This window comes from Scomber japonicus, chromosome 19 (assembly GCF_027409825.1).
Source record: "Scomber japonicus isolate fScoJap1 chromosome 19, fScoJap1.pri, whole genome shotgun sequence".
Classification (NCBI taxonomy): domain Eukaryota; kingdom Metazoa; phylum Chordata; class Actinopteri; order Scombriformes; family Scombridae; genus Scomber; species Scomber japonicus.
Window position 1 is genome coordinate 2076438 of NC_070596.1, and position 20962 is coordinate 2097399.

Below are 20962 nucleotides of genomic sequence, written 5' to 3' on the forward strand. Positions count from 1 at the left end.
CACACACACACACACACACACACACACACACACACACACACACACACATACACACACACACACACACCACCCACCAGAAGCATAGAGCTTAATTGGTTACTCTAAATTGCCCTTAGGTGTGAATGGTTGTTTGTCTATACTAAACATTAGCACTGTGATGGACTGGTAACGTGTTAAAGGTGTACCCTGCCTCTTGTCCAACGTCAGCTGGGATTGGCTCCAGCACTCCTGTGACTCTCTGGAGGAAGTGTATGGAAAACGAATGAATCGATATAGCACATCTGTCTCCACTGTATACTGTTTGTTGAGATGTCATGTCCCTCTGCACATGTTGGTAACTTCATAAACTACTCTTATAACTTAGGTTACAGGGTTAGGGTTACTAGTTAAAGTTAGGGTTAGTGTGTGACTACCTTCCATCACACTTGTACTTCAATGATGGTCAGCACCTTCCCAACACTCTTCACATTCTTTCACAAGAGAAGTAACATGTTATGTAGTTGCATAAAAGCAGTGTATCTTTCAACAGCAGCTTAGTATCATATAGCTATCATTGTTTGCATCAAGACAATGGGTTTTTTGTTGTTCTTTGTTAAAAAGAACAAAACTATAGGCCATATTTTTATTTTATAGGCCTTTGTAGAGTACAGTGTCTGCACTGCGTTACTAGTTGACATGTATTTATGTTGTGTCTTCCACATTGTGTTCTTAATAACATCCATCACTCACTGATCATTTAAAGAGCAGATTTTTTATGCCACTTCAGTACATTTGTGTAATGATTAGAAAATGTCTTCATATTATATAATGTTCTCATATTTATTCACAAACATACATAAAAAGTCTAACTCAAAGACTAAAAATGACTTGTTTTGAGGGGCAAGCACAACTGTTAACTTAAATTCAGTGACAGTTTCTGGTGTCACTCCTACATCAAACACATACAGACATTAGTGAACTCACAAGAAAACTTAATGTTTGTGCACAAATAGCCTACAGGTGAGTAAAACTAATCCTGCTTAAGGCTCCAGAAGCCTCAGGCCAGGCCATGTATTTATACAGATGAAGCTGTACAGTAAACATTAACAACATTTACATCATGTTTACTCTAAGTCTTTGAATGTGAGACACACTGCTACATCATGCAGAGCTTATTATGGGATTTTATCTAGTTAAAATGTGAGTTTTCAAGTTTTCAGTCCACAGCCATACAAAAGGGTAAATGGATGGGTGTGAGAGGAAAGATGAGGTTTGTAGGATGCTTACAGAAAGCTTTATGTATGTATTTTAACTTACAAGATTACATCTTGTAGGTAGGGTTGTGACAATGTGCAAAAAAATATTATATCACCATATTTTTCACAATATTGATGGTATGATGATATAGCTGGTATTTGTTTTGTTTTTTTCCGTAATACAAATGCCATGAGAAGTTAAACAGCAGGCTAGGTTTTTCTATTAATCTAATTAACTATTTGTACTTGCTTAATAAATTCAGCTAAAATATAATGAATTTCAAATGTTTATTAGGAATATCTGCAGTACTATTGGTTCATACCTACTATCTCATGGTTTCTTGTTCTAAAGCATTACAAAGTGCTCCTGGCTTTTAAAGGGAATGGGAGATGACACTCTGATTGGTTTACAGCATGTTACACCCAGAACACACCCATGATTAATTGAGAGATTTAAAGCGATGGTTCTGCGTAATTTCAACCTAGCGTCATATGCACCATAACGTCTATCTAAACACCACCTCACCCCTTTTTTTCCCCTTGGTCGCAAATTAGTGGAGTTAGAGCTGTCAGCTGGGTGGCTTAGTACAGGCGCTAACGGGACCACCAGTGTATCTGGTAAATGACCCCACTAATAATGCCTGGATTGTTGTCAAATTTCTACTGTAGTACAGATAGGGTCTTTACTTATAAACCGATGCACTGAAAAGTTTGTAAGTACACCAGTTTATTAAAATAAACTCTTACCTGATGGCTTTTACTCTGCTGCTACTGCTAATGCTCTAAACATCGTCGAAATCTCGCGCTAGTCTGTTCCAGCAACAGATGTGCTCTGTGCGGGATCTTGCGCGACCACACAGTATTTCAGATGATCGCGCGAAATTTTGAACGCTGAACTATAGCTTTAAGTACAACCCTATTGAACCTTGCACCTGGTGCATCAACCACTTTTCTGCCATTAAAATAGCAAAAGTGTATTTGGACACGCACCAAATGCACTTACACCACACGTTTCAGACCATGCGCTATAGATCGTTAAAATAGGGCTCTTAGTGGTGAATCAGTCTTTTTTGAACCGGCTAGTGTTTTCTGGGTTTTTGTTTTTTTTGGTTTGCTGTGTATTTTTTCCTTCTGTGTCTCTGTGCTGCTCTTCCCCCCACACCTGCCCTGCATCAGTTTCATCATCCCTGTTCCCAGAGTTTTCTCCAGCCGGTCCACTGTCAAGTCACCTGTTCTCTATACCCTCATTAGTTCTGTCTGTATTTTAGTCCTGTTTAAGATAATCAGTTGACATGAATAAATTGCATAATTCACATTTATTGAATTTCATCTGGAAAAATAAACATCACTAACTAAAACACAATATTTTGTATAACAGCAAAGATAATGGGGGCCTGGAGCTGTGGGCATCTGAATGTCTGTGGGAGAGGTGAAGACTTGTTTTTCAGAATTACTCTGATACACAACTGTTGTTGAACTGCACTGAACTGCACTGCAAAACCAAACTGTTTTCTACCTCAGAGTGAAGTGTTTACTACTTATAAATCCCTTTGCACCGTTAAAGGGTTGCCCCTAATGGAGCAGTAACCTTTAAGCTCCTTTAACTTTTTTTTAACCTTTAAATTCTATTTACTGAGATAAACAGGCAATTAAAATGATTGTTCAACTGTGCAATAGTGCATGAATTAATTTCCTTAACAGTACTTTGTCAGATAGGAATATCATAAAAACCAATCACACCTTTTGTTTTCAATCAATCAATCAGACTTTATTTGTATAGCACTTTCCATATAGAGATGTACACACATGTAACGCAAAGGATTTTACAGAACAAAACAAAAAATGAACAAACAAAACAATAAATCACTAGATTATAAATAATGACTCAATAAAAACATGAATCTGCAGTGAGGAAACACCAGAAGCAGGATAAAAATGTAAAAAGTTCAGAATTAGTTTAGTTTAGTTTATTTGGATCCCCATTAGCTGTTACTCAGGCAACAGCTACTCTTCCTGGGGTCCATATTAAAATAAATAATTTTAGAATACCCAAATAAAATAAAGCCACTATAAAATAAAGAGCGATTGCGGGCATAGATGACAATGCCAGGATTCATGGGGCTCAAATAGTGAAAGAGTGGTTCAGGGAGCATGAGATTTCATTTGTATTGTCCACCACAGAGTCCAGACCAGTCTTAACCCCATTGAGAATCTTTGGGATGTGAGAATCTTTGGTGAAAAATTCATGCAACACTGGACGGAAATAAATCTTGTGACATTGCAGAAGTTCATCCAAACAATGCCACAGTGAATGCGTGCCATAATCAAACCTCAAGGCGGTCCAACGAAATATTAGAGTGTGTGACCTTTTTTTTTGGTGGCGACTTTGTTTTTGGCCAGGCAGTGTATTTGTACAGTGGCATTTCTATCATTTATATAATTACTATGTATAATATCATGTCTTATCTGAGTCTTTAGTTAGGATTCTCATGTCAAAGTTGTAACCATAGTGACAAAACACACATGTGACACACACTGTCCCTGAGCTGAACTTTGGATATACAAATGACATAATGTATATAAAAAAATGCTGATCCAGGAGTCAGAGAGAGTAAAACTGGATGCAAGCAGCAAATTGTGTATGCAGAAAGATTCAGTTCATATGAACCACTGAGTTATTACAGATATGTCATAGCTGTATATATTATTGGAGGGTATACTTAACATATGACTGTTTTCCATGCATGCCCAAACTACTGTAATGTTTTTGTCACAGAGAATAGTTCTGATGTATCTACTTCATCTTGGATCAGGTTAGTTAAAGTTAAAGTTTGAGATTTTGGAAAATATGCTCACTCACTTATCTCAATCATAGAAAAAAAACCCAAAATGGAACTTTTAGTTTTGTATAGCTTCGCAGTTAGACTTGAGATTGTTCCAGCAGAGTCCTCATGTCCAGCAGTGCATTCTCTATTGACTGGATCAGTTGTGTGGCACTTGTTTCTTTGCAGCTGTTGATAGCTGTCACCACAAAGCCGATGTAATTGCTCTTAACACTGTAGCACACACAGTATCCATTGGGGTCATCAAGGTTAGTAACTGGCAGAGATTCATTCTCTAGCGTTACCTTGTGAACAGGGATAGAAGGGGATATGCAGAGGTTAGTTATTGTTGTAGTACTGAAAATTCTGATATGTGTTATAAAATGAGTTTTAACATAATAAAATTGGTTTTGTTGTTATAATGAGAAAAAGATCTGGCAATGCCTGGAGACACTGTCGCTTAGATCAGCCTGATCCTCCTCTGGGGAGGTAAAGAATAAGCATGGTGGGAGCGACATGAGACCCTTACCTGACTTGTAAAGACGTTGTAGTCAAAGGCTTTATCGAAAGATGTGTCTTTGAAGATTTCTGGTATGGTGATGTTCTCCTCAACAGCCAGATCTTTAAGAGTCATCATGTGTCCATCTATGCTGTGTCCACTCATTGCCTTGAAAGATGGAGACAATTCAATTGATTTGTTCTTCCTTTACATGGAAGTAATTCTGTTATCTGTGGAGTTCTATGGTAGACACAGGTTTGAGTTTACATTCAGTGTTATTCACCAAAATGCATTGTGTCCTTAAAGTCTAGGCAGTCATCGTATTACTTGCTTTTGCTGATACATTGCTGCATTTCTTGCTATGTTACCACAAGCTAGAGCAGGAGAACGAGACCAAACAACATTGCTCCATAATCCCACAAGTGGTGAAAACCCACACAGGATATCTTCAACTTTCTGCTCATCTTTAACTGGACATGATGATAAGTAAATGTCTTGTGCAAACAACAAAAACAAGCTCTATATGAGGTCCTTGTTTGGAAAATAGTCATCATGTATTGTGGGATAGTATATAGTAGATAATACTCACCATTTTAGTTAATGCATTGTGTGCTTTTATAGATTTCCCCAATAAATCCATCTTCTCTGTGACCTGTGAAACACAGGAAGAAGACAGGAATGTTACAGCTCATCACTTGGAGCAGGTTGGTGTTTATTAGTGTGATTGCTGTGCGCCACAATAGTATCTAAAGCAGCCAAATGCAGCATCTATGATGATCCAGTAACATTGTACCTGGATCTTATTACTATAATAAGTACAGTACAGTAGTATACAGTAGTGTGCAAGTTCCTGCTCACATAAACTTTACATTGTGATGATGTCACAGATTTTTGAATCACTTTTCTCATCCATCCTTCCTGCCGCTTATCCGGGGCCAAATCATGGTAGCATTAGGGTGAGCAACGAAACCCAGACATCCCTCTCCACAGCCATGCTCATCAACTCCTCCTAAGAGATCCCAAGGTGTTCCCAGGCCAGGAGAGATATGTAATCCCCCCAGTGTGTTCTGGACCTGCCCCAGGATCTCCTCCTAGGACTTGCCAAGAACACCTCAAAAGGGAGTCGTCCAGGAGGCATCCTCACCAGGTGCCCGTACCATCTCACCTGGCTCCTTTCGATGCGAAGGAGCAGTGGCTCTACTCCTAGCCTCGACCGGATGTCTGAACTCCTTAACCTATCTTTAAGGCTGAGCCCAGACACTCTCTGGTGGAAACTCATTTCGACTGTTTGTATCCACAATTCCATGGTGAGGGTTTGGGCGTAGATTGACTGGTAAATTGAGAGCTTCACTTTCGGGTTCAGCTCTTTTTTTACCAGGACGTTCTGGTCCAATACCCACATCACTGATGAATGGCTCGCAGCAGCAGCCTAGGTACCCTATACTCCATACAAGGTCCCCCTAGGACACAGTTGTAAGTCTTCTCCAAGTCCACAAAACACATGTAGACTGGATGTGCAAACTCCCATGACCCCTGCAGGGTCAGGATGGAATCCGCATTGCTTTTCCTGAATCAGAGGTTCTTCAGTTGGTCGGAACCTCCTTTCCTGTACCTTGGCATAAGCTTTTCCTGGGAGGCTGAGTAGTGTGATCCTATGATAGTTGGGGCACACCCTCCCGTTCCTCTTTTCTTTTCGTTTTTTTTTTTTTTTTAAATGGGGACCACCATCCCAGTCTGCCAGTCCATGGGATCACTTTTCTCAGCTTGAGGAAAGTTTTATTATAAAACCTGCATGGATCAAAAATTCATAATTGACCTTGTCTGCAGTTCGAGGTGTCCTGTCAGTAGTCATACAGATGTCTCTTTTACAATGGTGGTCTTTGGGCAAAATGCTTTTTGGGCCACAGGGGGATTTTTCGCTGCAATACCATGAGTGACCACTGGGGAAAAGTCAGCTGAAAGGCTGAGTGGTGACGCCTTATCCAGCTCTTATAATACATCAATGGTAGTTCTACATGTATTCTGTGGCAACAGAAAGTGAGGACAGAATGTACTCAAGATAAAAGTTAACAGGATACAGGCACACTTTCATTCCAGTGTGCAGACATAGACTTTAGGTGCAGGCTTGTCAGACCTGAGGTACGTATAGTATTGGATATATGACGTAATAATGTCATTTTATAGTAGTTAGCTGTAGAGTTACCTGTTTTGTAGGATCATCAAAGCCCTTGACAAAGGCAGCTGAGGCACTTGAGGTTGCACAGATTCCATCTATCCGGCCCCCTCTGAACATACGCATGGAGTTAGCTTCAAACACTGTACCACACCGCTGGTACATCCTGCCAGAGGAAAGCAGAAAACTGTTCTCAACAAACTGTGTTACAACAACAAACCTGTTAACCAGTCAAACATTCACATGTAGTACAGTTTGGTTCAGCATTACTTTACTTTGTGGTTGATAAGAAAATGTACTACATTGTGTTTTTATATTATTAATGGCCTGATATTGTAAAGCGAAAGCTGGGTGAATTCATAAGAATCTCTGTTACAATCTGTGTAATCAAGTGTTGTTTTTTTTACATGGAACCTTTGCTCTTTAGTTAGTTTTGGTTTAGAATGTTAAGAGTAAAAAGTGAATATACAAAAACAATCCATGTCCACATGATTTTTTTAGCGTCTCACCTGTAGTAGCCTAGCTGCATTGCCATCTGTATGAAAGCATCGGGGCTCAGCTTGTAGGCCTTTGGGACATCTTTTCCAAAGTGGTCAAATACCTGAATTCTCAGATCCACATCTTGGGCCAGTCTGTGGTGGTGGAGATGAGAGATGTAAGAAATCTTTGGACAGTGAACTCGACAGAGGTTTGTAGTGTTTGTCTCAGCGTAGCTCTATACCTAATGACAAGTATGAATGTATTATGTGTGCAATATACATTTTGATACTAATATTCTGAGAAATATAAGGCCCTTACACTTTTTTTTGCAGTATGCCATATCAAATGTGCATCTTCCTCTCTCTCTACTCCTCTTTTCTTAGGACAGAAAGCTACACCCACACACCATCCCACATGGAGCAACAGCCCAGTGTTAGCTTATAACCTTAATTATAACTGTAATGCAATTAAATGCTGCCCTCACATGTCCATGTTCTGCTTGGCTTCCTCAATGTCCTTCTTGATCTCAGGTGTGATGCTGAAGTGTAGTTTCTGTGGCATGGGCAAAGACTCAGTCTCCTTCCTGTTTCCACAAACAAGAGGAAAAAATGACACATGGGAGTAGATTAGTGAAAAACTAAAGTAGATTAGGATAGGGTTGTGTTGTCTTCCTCATAGTCTCTTTGGTCACATCACATTTTAAGCTCATTATGTATTGTCTGTAGGGCTGTGAGATATCACCAAAATCTCCTTATATAAGTGATCTCATATCCCGATAACGATACACATCCCAATATGTTAATACATATCACATTTTCTGTAAATTCTGTAAAATTGAGTATCTATGCAACTGTGACACAATTGAAAGCTGTCCTCACATGTCCGTGGGTGAAGGCTCCATGGCAGACCGCATCATCTCTGGGTCCTTCCTGTTTATACAAACAAAAGGGAAAAAAGGATACATGGGAGGGAATTAGTGAAAAACTAAAGTGTGTTTAATAAAAATACATAGAAACACTACCCATATATCTTGCATCTTTGCATCAATTCTGAACTTTCACTCATGCACCAACAGAATCTTATTTTTGGCTACTTACAGGCATGCTGCCACAGCATCCCCAAAGACTCTTATGACTGTACCATCAGCAGCGACATGCAAGGCATTCCCACCACATGACCCGTCTTCTCCAACAATAAGCTGAAAGAAAGATAAGTAACATAAATCAAGCCTTAACACCAAATCCCAACTCTTTATGAGTCTGATTTTTCATGTATGTGTAATTTAAGCCCAGTTATACTGACGTGTGAATGTCTGTTAGCAAATGTTAAACAGTTGCAGAGCCTGAAAACACTGAATCATAAATAGAAGAAACCTGCTACTGTACTAGTCTCCATAGAGTTATTCTTGCCAGCATATCGTATGTCTTTTCTATTTTTGTCCTTTGTTCCTCCCAATTACAATTTGCAGTTGTCTTTCATAAACAATCAATCAATCAATCTTCCTTTCTCTCCTCTCTACCCCAACCGGTCAAGGCAGATGGCCGCCCACTCTGAGTCTGGTTCTGCCTGAGGTTTCTTCCTGTTAAAAGGGAGTTTTTTCTTGCCACTGTTGCCAAGTGCTTGCTCATGTGTGAATGTTGGGTCTCTTTAAAATAAAAACCTGAAGAGTTTCGGTTTAGAACCTGCTCTATGTGGAAAGTGCCTTGAAATAACTTTATTGTGATTTGGCGCTATACAAATAAAGATTGATTGATTGATTGAAAAGCTCTGATTATCCCAAATAAAGGATTGTAATCATTCCGTAACATTCACACTTGTAAAAAGTAAAAAAACAAACAAAGAAAACAAGTTTACAATATATAAACAAAATATACAAATGACAAATGCAAATGACGATTATGAGGCTTTTATTCATGACTGTTAAAGTTAAGTTAAGTTGTCCGACAGTACGAGTATCTAAGGACATTAATTGACAGCAACTACTTCAAAAGATAAGTTAATTTGAAGAAAGACGGGGAAAATGGGCGTTAGCTTTAACCAAATGACCACATGTTTCAAGACTCTAACAAAGGGAGTCCTTAAGAAAATTAACTTCCTGCAGTCTTTGGTTGATCGCACTCAGGTATGAACTACACCCATGAACACAGGACAACAAAACCAGAGTTTACTTGCTCCTTTCCCTCTTTCTCCATTACTGGTACTGGGAGCAGGAATTGCTTTTTCTTCTCCATCTGCTGCTGCAGGAGCTGCTCAGCCCCTCAGCTCTCAGTTTCACGTGTGGCCTGCTCACAGCAGACCCACACGGAACTCTCCTGAACAAGCAGCAACGTGAAGGCAAGTTAGCATTGGGCTGCTAACTCTCAAAAAAAGGAACAATCAGCGGCCTCCTCAGAAACCTGAATCCTCTGATCTGCATGTCTGAACACCAACTTCCCAACAATGTTAATATCATTCAGTCTTGGAGCCACACTCTTCTCAGCCTGACTCAACTACGAATTCACCAGCTAAATAGCAGCACTCCACAAAGCGTCCCATGGCCTTGGTAACATACTGGGCATAGCATAGAATATAGCATAGCATAAAGCACATGACTGTTTAGTAAATCGGTTAATAATTATCTTTGATATGATCATTAATTATTGCTGATAGCCAAACCTGTAACCGTGTGCCGACAAAATGGTGCCCCATGTGAGGCACATCATTATTGGCAATTATTCATAATACCTAGTTTTTATTTTCAACACAACTAGCTTGCAACAAGAGAAGATACCCAGTTGTACTGATAAACTAGTGCATTGTGGTGACTATTCATCAAATATAGTAATAAAAGCAAGCTAGCCCTCATAGTGCTGTTAACCATTCAGGTTTAACCTACACTGTAGGAATTGTTACTTAACTATCATAGATTGGCTGGTAAGGCAATGCACTGAGGAACCTTTTAGACTGATTGTCCATGAGAGCATTTATGTAGTGTGTGTTTCTTATCTTTGATGTTAAAATGTGTCTTCAGGCAAGGTAAAAAGATCATTTTTACCTGTAGTGATTTGTCAAACCAGCGGTTGCCACTGTTACACTGGCTGCCTCCTCCATGCACCATCTGTTTGGTACCAGTGATGTCACTCGACTCATCAGACACCTGAGGCATCGCTCTATCCAAACACAGTGTGAAGATGCTCCTTTGAATGGCTGACACTGATTCTCTGTTGGTCTCATCTGCACACATCAAGGACATGCACACAGAAACATGATGTCATTATATAACCAGACTGCAATAGTTTAACAGATCCTCCTTTAAAAAAAAAAAAATTTAAAAAAAAGTTCAATTTCCTTGAACTACTTAATGAAATAGATTTTTGTATGTTTAGACAATTATTCTAATGCAGACAGCTTATTTAGCCTAATTTTTAAAACTATTTTGGCATATTCAGATGTGTGCTTTTTTTATTTATCCCCAACAGTGTTTATTTATGTTAGCCAAGTCAGTTAAATGATACTATCTTGTCCACCTCCACCTTGTTGCTTGATCACATAGAGATACATTGTATGTCTGTCTGCAAATATTTAGTTTTTCTGTTTTCTGCAGTTTTCTTTTCTTACATCATACATCATGTCTGAAGGGATCTTAAAGTGTTAGGTAAGCGAGTGCTCCTTTAGTTGTTCTCACCATTCATTAAGTTAATGTAGGCCTTGTCCCAGGTTTTGCGATATTGGGTGGTCAGGATGCCAACAGGATCCGTGCTGGGCTGTGGTGAAGCTTTGCAGATCCTGTCCAGTTGAACACAGAGCTGATCGGTTGTCAGTTGAGTCCCATCACTGTTGTACACGTCCAGCACAAAGAACTGATTCCAATGGGGGGAAACATGAAAGCAAGACTTGATTATAGAAGCAGGTAACTCCACTGGGGCTGTAGACACCCAGATAGGGAACAAATTGAAGACAAAACCTGAGTAAATGTGTGGAGAAACACAATGAATGCAGACGCTTTCATACAATCAAGCAGTTACCCAATCATGCTGTGTGGCATGTACAAAAATGCTGAGCAGGTCCAGTTGATTCTGATTTTGTATCGAGATGTCAAGAGGAAAAGATCTGACTGACTTTGAAAGAGGGTTGACTGATGAATGGCAAAGACACAAAAAACTGTTCAACTGGCTGCTGTTTCTATCCCAGCTGACACAGGATGTATTAACGTTGGTCCTTGGTTGGATATCGATTGCAACGTCAGACAACTAAGAGCCAATGTTCAGACAACGTCTAAAACTGATGTCAGTTTCACATAAAAATATCAACATCAAGCTGATGTTGATATTTAGTTGGTTTTAAGGTGTGTTGGCAAGCAACCAATATCCAACGTCTAGTCAACCTCACCTGTTTACATTAAATATACGTAAAATATGTGTTCAGTTGTAAGGTAAATAACCAAAGCCCAACATTGTTTAAACGTTATATTGTGGATCTTGACGTCAAGCCAACGTCAGGTTTTAACCCAATTTTCAAATCCATATCATAATCCAATGGTAATCTAACATTGGAGTACAACGTTGTTCTAATGCCGCATTAACGTCAGGTGTCAGCTGGGATAGGACCAATAACTGAAGTGACATTTACACATTTAGATCTATGGAAAACACATCAGTAAATTGGGTCAGAAATGGTTCTCGACAACGCACATTTGCAAGAACGGTTCTTCTATAATTACACAGAGAGAGATACTGTAATAGAGCTGCAGTGCATGAACCCCTCATTAGAAAGATAAATGCACATTTGAGAGTTCCATGAGCACTGGTCTACAGAGATGTGGAAAAAAGTGATTCACTAAATTCTTTCAAGTGCGTGAGGGCATGTGTGGCGTTCAGCAATTCAACAGTACAGATTTGAATACTTGAACCCTACAGTGAGGGGATCCAGTGGCTCTGTTATGCTGTGGGGTCAAACCAAAATGACCTTCACAGTCACCAGATCTCAACCCAACTGACTACCTATGGGAGATTTTGAACTGAAGTGTCAGACAGTACTTTCCAACACCAGATGAGAGAATATCTTTTAGAAGAATGGTGTTCATCCCTCCAGTAGAGTTCACAGACTGTAGAATCAATGACAAGGTGCAATGAAGCTGTTCGGCCCAACACCTTACTAACACACTGTTGACTTTTTCTTTAATTTTTCCCATATCTGTATATACATAATACATATAATGTATCATGTGGTTCCTGGTCAGCACCTTAACCCCTTGACCACCAAAGCCACCCCTTAGGTTGGCTCTAAAGAGAATTCCTACATGTAATATTTAGAAGTTCAATAAATAGGAGGTCTATGTGTGACTTGGGTCAGTGATGTTGCTCCTCACCTCACAGTTGTGTGCTACAGTGATGTATTTTGGGTCGGTCTTGGAATAGAAAACCAGCGAGTCTCTCTCCGGACCAGGGATGCGGCAGGATGACAGCACCTGGTAGTACTGCTTCATACACAAGGGAATTCCTCTGACACACTCAACTGGTAGTGTACCACTGCAAAACAAGTTCTGTCATTAAACACTAACTCAGTCAATCAGTAGTATTTACAGCTTTAGCCATTTATGTCTCTTAAGTGTTGCAGGACTATTTTGAGCAATAAAGCACTACCTCTATTTTTGACTACATGATAAGAGAAATTACACTTACGCCTGTTAAAAAGTAGCAGAGCTGTACTGATACAATTCATGACCCATGATACAGGGTTTGATACACACGTACTATTCTTAAGAAAGCCTGAATGAAGACAATCTTTTGAGGATATCATTGTCTTTTCATAAAGTGAAAAAATAGTTTTGCTTATCAGTTTTGGTGCAACATACAAATACTACAATTGATCCATACCAAAGATGCACAGTTTTCTCATAAAGAAAAGGAGCAAATGTGTGAACACCTTAGTTGAAAACTCCTCAGGAAAATGTGTTTGACATCTTTGACTTAAGACAAGAACATTTGAAAAATATATATATAATCAGCATATTTAAAAATATATGACATTTTGTCATGCAATAAATTATGATAACAACAACAAATAATAAAACTGGCAGTATGATACAGTCAATCATGTGAAGCTCAGCACTCACGTGTTCATCTTTTCTTTAAGATCCAAAACATATTCTATTGTTTTTGCAGCACACCTAAACAGAAAAACAACATTGTTATTCATTTTAATGGTAAAGGGAAACTTTAAAAAGGATTAAAGAATTAAAAAGGAGGGTCAAGAATTTAGATTTTTGGTTCCTGGTAAGGGTCAAGGTTTGCAGCCCAATTCCAAGATAACACTGAGGACAGGTTATTTTCTCTGACTTCAGGAAGTTACCTCCAGAGCCACTGAAGATATTCTAAAACTGTTTCACAATATGTGAAGTAATCCTCTTAAAAACTAAACTGATTCATGAAGAGCCATTTAACTTGAATAGTAACTTTCATGACATTGTTTGGGAGCACGAGGCTGTGGGAAAACCATCAGTCCCAGACCAACCTCTATAGAGGACAGTCAAGAGGAACTTGAGGAGGAAGAGAGGGGCAGTCAATTATCTCTGTATACATTGTATCATTGACTTTCAATGATTGGAAGTTAAATACATGTAACATTGTCATGGACAATGTAACCCTAACCCTAAGTGTGCTATCACTCGACTCCTGCTAATATTTATTGGGGATGTGTCTTAGGACAGCAGAAACAACACAGAACCTTTAACACTCCATTGAATTTAATTACACTGGCCTTTCACCAAGGTCAGCTTCCTCCAAGATTCAGACTGTGTGTGTGTGTGTGTGTGTGTGTGTTTTCACCTTAGTCGTTCCTTGTCTGTACTGAAGTCCATCCTCCGAAAATGTGAAACATTTGAAAAAACCGGCATTGGTCTCCGGTGTTTGAAATGTTCGTTTGTATTGAAATCTGTTAACTACAAATAAATACCAGCATAAGTGACAGATATAGATACAGTTTAGAACATAAACTAAGCAGAAATGCATGTATTTCATATATGGGTGATTATGGGTACATTTATAGACATACGTTCTTAAAATAAAAATCTTAACTAACTTTAACAATAGTGGGGTTCAGCACAACATTATTTTAGGAAAAGTCAAGTCATGAATATGTTACTTCTCAGTACTTCATAGACTATAATAGTTCTCATTGCATAATCATTACATGAAGTTTATAGATTTAACAATAATAATAATAATAAAAGCTGCAAGCAGCGGTGAACGGGCCCTCGCCCCTCCATGCATGTCGGGCTGCGGCGCAGTCAGAGGGCGTGCACTTAGACATCTTCATATGCAGGCTTTTATTTGACGTAGCATGAAGTGGTGAAATATCACTTCCTGTGTTCACTATGTGGAGCTAGAAAACAGCCACAAAGTAACACACACAGCCACTAATCATAAGTCATGTTGCAGTGTATGATGTGGAGAACACATCCTGTAAATTTCATATAAATCGGATAATGTTTGTCATATGAGGCTGACTTCCTGTGTCCAGTAGGTGGCGCTGTGTATATGACACAGTATTGATGCATAGATGTGTTCAGGGTGGGACCCTTTACATGTGTGATCAGTTTGGTGTTTTTTTGATCATTATTATTTCTCTTGGTGCATTGGTTTTGTTTTTGTTTATTTTGTAATTTGTTCCTTATTTTGTTCCTTCATTGATATTATTCCTCTTCTTTATGTTGTTCTTGGTTTACACTTGTTCTGTGTTATTATCAGCTTGTCAATCAACTGTGAAATACTTTGATCTACATTAACCTGTATGGAAGCTGCTATATAGATAAAGTTTGATTGATTGGTTGATGACTCAGCTTATGCTATTTGGCCTTTATTGCGCATTGTGGGGTAAAAACATATAGTAATCAGGAGCAGGTTAAAGTTAGAGTTAAGGGGTAAGTAGGTTAAGGTTAGGGTTAGGGGGTAAGTAGGTTAAGGTTAGGGTTAAAGGGTTAGTAGGTTTTAAGGTAAGGGTTAAGGGGTAAGTAGGTTAGGGTTAAGGGGTTAGTAGGTTAGGGTTAAGGGGTTAATAGGTTAAGGTTAGGGTTAAGGGGTAAATAGGTTAAGGTTAAGGAGTAAGTAGGTTAGGGTTAAGGGGTTAGTAGGTTAGAGTTAAGGGGTTAGTAGGTAAAGGTTAGGGTTAGGGGGTAAGAAGGTTAAGTTTAGAACCAATCAGAGCCAAGATTGTGTCTGATGGAGTGTCTGACAGCTGCCAACCACTGCTCATGCACACAACCCCCTCCCTCTTCCTCCTCAGCTCCGTCAAGCTCATATCTCTGAGTTTCTAGTCACTAGTCTAGTCTAGTCAAGTCACTGTAAAGCGTTTTATATCTAGCTGTGTGGAGTGTAGTTCATGTATTGCCGATCACGTGCACATGGTCGGTTTAAGGTTAGGGTTAAGGGGTTAGTAGGTTAGGGTTAAGGGGTAAGGGGTTAGTAGATTAAGGTTAGGATTAAGGGGTAAATAGGCTAAGGTTAGGGTTAAGGGGTTAATAGGTTAAGGTTAGGGTTAAGGGGTAAGTAGGTTAAGGTTAAGGGGTTAGTAGGTTAGGGTTAAGGGGTTAATAGGTTAAGGTTAGGGTTAAGGGGTAAATAGGTTAAGGTTAAGGAGTAAGTAGGTTAGGGTTAAGGGGTTAGTAGGTTAGAGTTAAGGGGTTAGTAGGTTAAGGTTAGGGTTGGCTGCAAATTCATTGTGAACCACAGCCCACATTTATGCAGCACCCACTTCTCAGTAAATCTGACCTGAAGTGTCCACAGTTGTTGGTGTGGTTGTTCAGCTCACCCAGTTTTCAGTGTTGCTCGCTTTCTTCTCCAGGCTTTCCTGCAGTCTCTCTCCAACCCCTCCTGGTTTCTGAAAGTCTTCCACCAGCTGTTTTGCTCGCTTTAGCTCGTCTCCCTCCACGATGGCCTCCAGGGTGGTGACGTAGCGCTCACAGGTCTGCTGTAGAGTGGGGAGAGGCTGACGGGGCAGTCCCTCCTGCTGGGTCAGGTACCTGCCAGTGACCAGAGTCGCTGATACAGGCTTCACCAAGTGACAAGATTTCACCAAACCAATGGGTCTCACCATCCCCACCTTTACCTGTGAGATACAACAATGTGCTCAGATACATGTTTGCGTGTATGTAAGTAGTTACTCTGAAATAATGACAGCTGTTACATGTTGACCATCAGACAGACAGACTATCCCTCATGTCTTAAGTTGAAATGACTATAAAAAAGTATTACAGTAAATTATACAAGAAGAAGATAAAGAGGAAATAAATGAATGAGTACAACACAATGGATTCAGTAATACAGTCATTGTGTTACTGTTTAGAGCAAGTAACTAATTGGATGAACCAACATTTCCTTCAATTAAATCAGGACAAAACTGAGGTCATTGTTTTTGGCAATAAAGAGAAGAGGATTGCTGTCAGTAAACATCTCGAGTCACTCTCTCTAAAAACTAGGGACCAAGTCCGAAACCTTGGCGTGCTGATAGACTCAGATCTGACTTTCAGCAGTCATATCAAATCAATCACCAAAACAGCCTTCTATCAGCTTAAGAACATATCCAGAGTGAAGGGTTTTATGTCTCAAACAGACCAGGAGAAGTTGATTCATGCTTTCATCTCAAGTAGACTCGACTACTGTAACGGTCTTCTGACTGGACTCCCACAAAAAAGCATTAAACAGCTGCAGCTCATTCAGAACGCCGCAGCTCCAGTTTTAACCAGAACAAAGAGATCAGAGCACATTACTCCAGTTCTAAAGTCTTTACACTGGCTCCCAGTCAGCTCTAAAGTCTTTACACTGGCTCCCAGTCAGCTCTAAAGTCTTTACACTGGCTCCCAGTCAGTTCTAAAGTCTTTACACTGGCTCCCAGTCAGCTCTAAAGTCTTTACACTGGCTCCCAGTCAGCTCTAAAGTCTTTACACTGGCTCCCAGTCAGCTCTAAAGTCTTTACACTGGCTCCCAGTCAGCTATAGAATAGATTTTAAAGTTCTGCTACTGGTCTACAAATCACTGGATGGTTTAGGTCCAGAATACATGAATGACATGTTAGTAGAATATAAACCCAGTAGAGCTCTGAGATCTACTGACTCAGGTCAGATAGTTGAGCCCAGAGTTCAAACTAAACATGGTGAAGCAGCTTTTACACAACTGGAACAAACTAGCAGCAGAACTGAAATCATTTTTAAATCCAGGTTAAAAACATTTCTCTTCTCCTGAGCTTATGATTGAGCTCTTTTAAAGCACTTTACATTTTAATCTTTCATTTGCACTCTATGTCCTTTTAATGATTTTAAAGCTAATCATTATTTAATGCTGCAATCTTATATTTAATGCTCTATTCTTCCTATTTTTCAGCATTTCTTTTTAAAAAAAATATTTTTATTACTATTAGTGTGTGTGTGTGTGTGTGTGTGTGTGTGGGTGGGTGGGTGGTGGGGGGTGGGGTTAGGGGTTAGGTTAATTGTATGTTTTAATGTTTGTGTTTTATTTTTATTTCCCAAATTGCTTGTTTTTATGTTTTTTGTTTCCAATTCTTACTGTTAAATGTTTGTTTTATGTAAAGCACATTGAGTTACCATTGTGTGGTATATGAAATGTGCTATATGAATAAAGCTGTCTTGCCTTGCCTACAGTTAAAGATAAGCGTAAAGGTGGTGAAGACTCAATGCAAGAATTAATATTGAAATAAAACAAAAGTTTAATAAAACACACAACTTATTTAAGGCTGCAAGGTAAGAAAGAGCAACTTTATGCAAGGATAATCAAATATTTGTATCCAAATAATGTTTTCTAGCTGGTATAATTTCAGTAACCTGAAGATACTTACTACAGTTCTGGTGCAAATTCCCAACATTGTGTATCCAAAGAAGAAACTCACAGACTGAGGTTGAAATGGCTGTAAATGTCAAATGTAACCCTAACCCTAACCCGTCAACTGAAGAAAAAGAGTTGCGGAGGCTTGTTGTGTTGTACTTATTGTTCTTTCTATGTTTGTTTTTTACACTTTATTTGTCTACATTGTTTGACTAGCCAACAGTTTTTTCTGCATTGTTTGTCTAATTAGCTGTGCTATTCAAAGTTTTAATACTTTCCTCAGGCAGTCTCCAACTTCCTCCCAAAAACATACAGCTTAAGTTAATTGGTCAATCTAAATTGCTTGTATTTGTAAATGGTTGTTTGTCCACTATATGTTGTTAGGGATGGACAGGATGTACCCTGCATCTTGTCCAGTGTAAGATGGGATTGGCTCTAGCCCTCTTATGAGCTTCTAGGATAAGTGTATGAAAAATGAACGAATGAATGAATTTACTTTCCTCTGAAACTGCTGAGAGGCTTCATGATTTTGTGGTGTTAGCTTCTGTTAATACAAGGTGTCTTTAATGTCTATCTCTAGCCAGGACTGTTATTAGTATTTGCTATGTCCGTCCTAGTATTATGTGTTTGAAAAGGCTGTATTCTAGCTATTTTTTGTATTTATATGAAGCTATCGTGCCTTTCTAATGTGATTCCTGTCATTTGAATCAGTGACTTGCTCCTCCTATAGTATGTATAATACCTGTGTCCTATCCACTATATCATGTTTGCCAAGATGTTATGTCCCTTTATACATGTTGGTAACTTAGTAAATTATTCTCACATCATAGTTAAGAGCAGTGTTGGTATTAAAAAAACGTAATATATTGTTGAGTGTTAGAGCGGGTCATCCAGCAACCGGATGATAGAGGGTTTGATTCCCGGCTCCTCCAGTCAACATGTTGATGTGTCCTTGAGCAAGATACTTAACCCCAAATAGTTCTCAATGGCTGTACCAATGGTGTATCAAAATGTGTGACTATAGTCTTCCTCCTGATGAGCAGGTTAACATCCTGTGTGGTAGCTCCTGTCATCAGTGTTTGAATGTGTGTGAATGGGAGAATGAGACATGTGTAAAAGTGCTTTGAATGGTCAAAAAGACTAGAAAAGCTTGGGTACAGGATCCAATATTTTCAATGTTGATTTCACAATGTGCCTCTCTATCCTCTCCTTTCTCTCTCCCCTCTCCCCCCACCCCTCCTTATCAAGGCAGATGGCCGCCTACTCTGAGTCTGGTTCTGCCTGAGGTTTCTTCCTGTTAAAAGGGAGTTTTTTCTTGCCACTGTCACTAAGTGCTTGCTCATGTGGGAATGTTGGGTCTCTTTAAAATAAAAACCTGAAGAGTTCAGTTTAGAACCTGCTCTATGTGGAAAGTGCCTTGAGATAACTCTGTTGTGATTTGGCGCTATAGATTGATTGATTGATTGAATGGACATGCTCCTTTCCACCTACAACTGATCACACCACAAACCTCCACCTGCACTCTCAGATCTGATTTTTTTGGGGGGTTTCAAGGTTGTTGTTTTTTTGTTGTTGTTGTTTTTTGTTCTTTTGATGTTGATTTTTTATTTATTACAGTCACTGTCAGAAACCTATAAACATAAATATAAATATAAATATAATTATTTATTTATTCCCTTTAAAACCTGTGCAATATCAAACTCAGGTATATTATCATTCAACACTTATATTACTCTTGTACATATTGTTACTATTTTTTACCATGTTTTTTTCCCTACTATATTGTCTTTTTACAGCTTGTGTACTTATTTACTGTTCTTTATTCTTTTTATTGATGCTCTTCCTATTTTTTGCGATCCACTTGCTGTTGCAATAATGTACATTTCCCCACTGTGAGAATAATAAAGGAATATCTTACCTTATCTTATCTTATTTTACCTTATCTTAAATTATAGAATCATAATGTTTCCACCCAACAGCAGCAGACTTATTCAATCAGAATAAAATAACAGTTATTTGGTTAGATGAGCTTCATTGCTTAGGGCCCCCTGGTGGTACTAATGCAGTATTGACAAAAATAATCAACTATACTTAAAAATCAAATTAACGAGTTGTATTTTGTTTTAGTCAATATAAATCCAAATAGAGGGTTTCCAGTCGTTTTCTTGTTTCTGTGTTCTGTTGGAAAAACTGAAGTGCTTCAATCAAACAGTTAAACTGGAGCCAGTATAAACGCTGAAATGAGTTGTATCTAAATAACATAGACTAATATATAATAATATAAACTAAACTAATATAAAACTCAAAATGTAGCCTAATGAAGTTAAGCCAACTGGGTATTAGATTAATATGCTAATTGAATGCTGGACTCTAGCATTAGATTCTATTTGAATAAAATCAGACATGGTTTAATACTATATAGGCTTTAAGACAACAGTCTGAATCCCGTTATTTCTGGTTTGTTCACATGGATATGAAACTTCAACACTGAATAATGGCTGACTGGCATCTCATTTACAGGCAGGAGATTGGTGGTTCAGTGTTATTATGTTAAAACTACAAAGTGTACATGTTGTAAATAAAGCTTAATGTAGGAGTGGATTAGTCTTTACAATTCATGTCCCTGCTGGAAGGAAGTAAAGTTGCTGATGAATCATTAGTTGAATTCATTTAAGTGTAGTTTTGTTTTTTTATCCTTAAATAAAGCATGATGGCTCTATGATGGCCGTTTGTAAAGTTGCTCACACTGAAAATAACATCTCCAAACATTTCCCCAAACATGTTTTTTGTCATTTTACGTAGGCTAGTTATTATCACACTAATGCTAATGTATGTTCAAGTGTTCATTTCCCCCAATAAGTTGACGTGAATTCGCTTTTATTTCGGTACTTCCGGTTACGACAGTGTGAATTCGCATTTTAGCTAAATAGCATATTTAG

At 38.8% G+C, this 20962-nt stretch overlaps 1 protein-coding gene across 1 annotated transcript; it reads right to left on the reverse strand.

Moving 5' to 3' along the window:
• Positions 1–4155: 4155 nt before the first annotated feature.
• Positions 4156–18063, reverse strand: LOC128380638 (carnitine O-acetyltransferase-like). Its single transcript, XM_053340512.1, has 13 exons — positions 18037–18063; positions 15997–16293; positions 12557–12730; positions 10874–11048; positions 10244–10422; positions 8307–8407; positions 8088–8138; positions 7694–7792; positions 7239–7361; positions 6760–6895; positions 5146–5208; positions 4587–4724; positions 4156–4362 (listed from the first exon to the last, which is right to left on the reverse strand). The coding sequence occupies exons 1-13, from the start codon at positions 18061–18063 to the stop codon at positions 4156–4158; spliced, it is 1770 nt and encodes a 589-aa protein (XP_053196487.1).
• Between the last annotated feature and the right edge of the window lie 2899 nt (positions 18064–20962).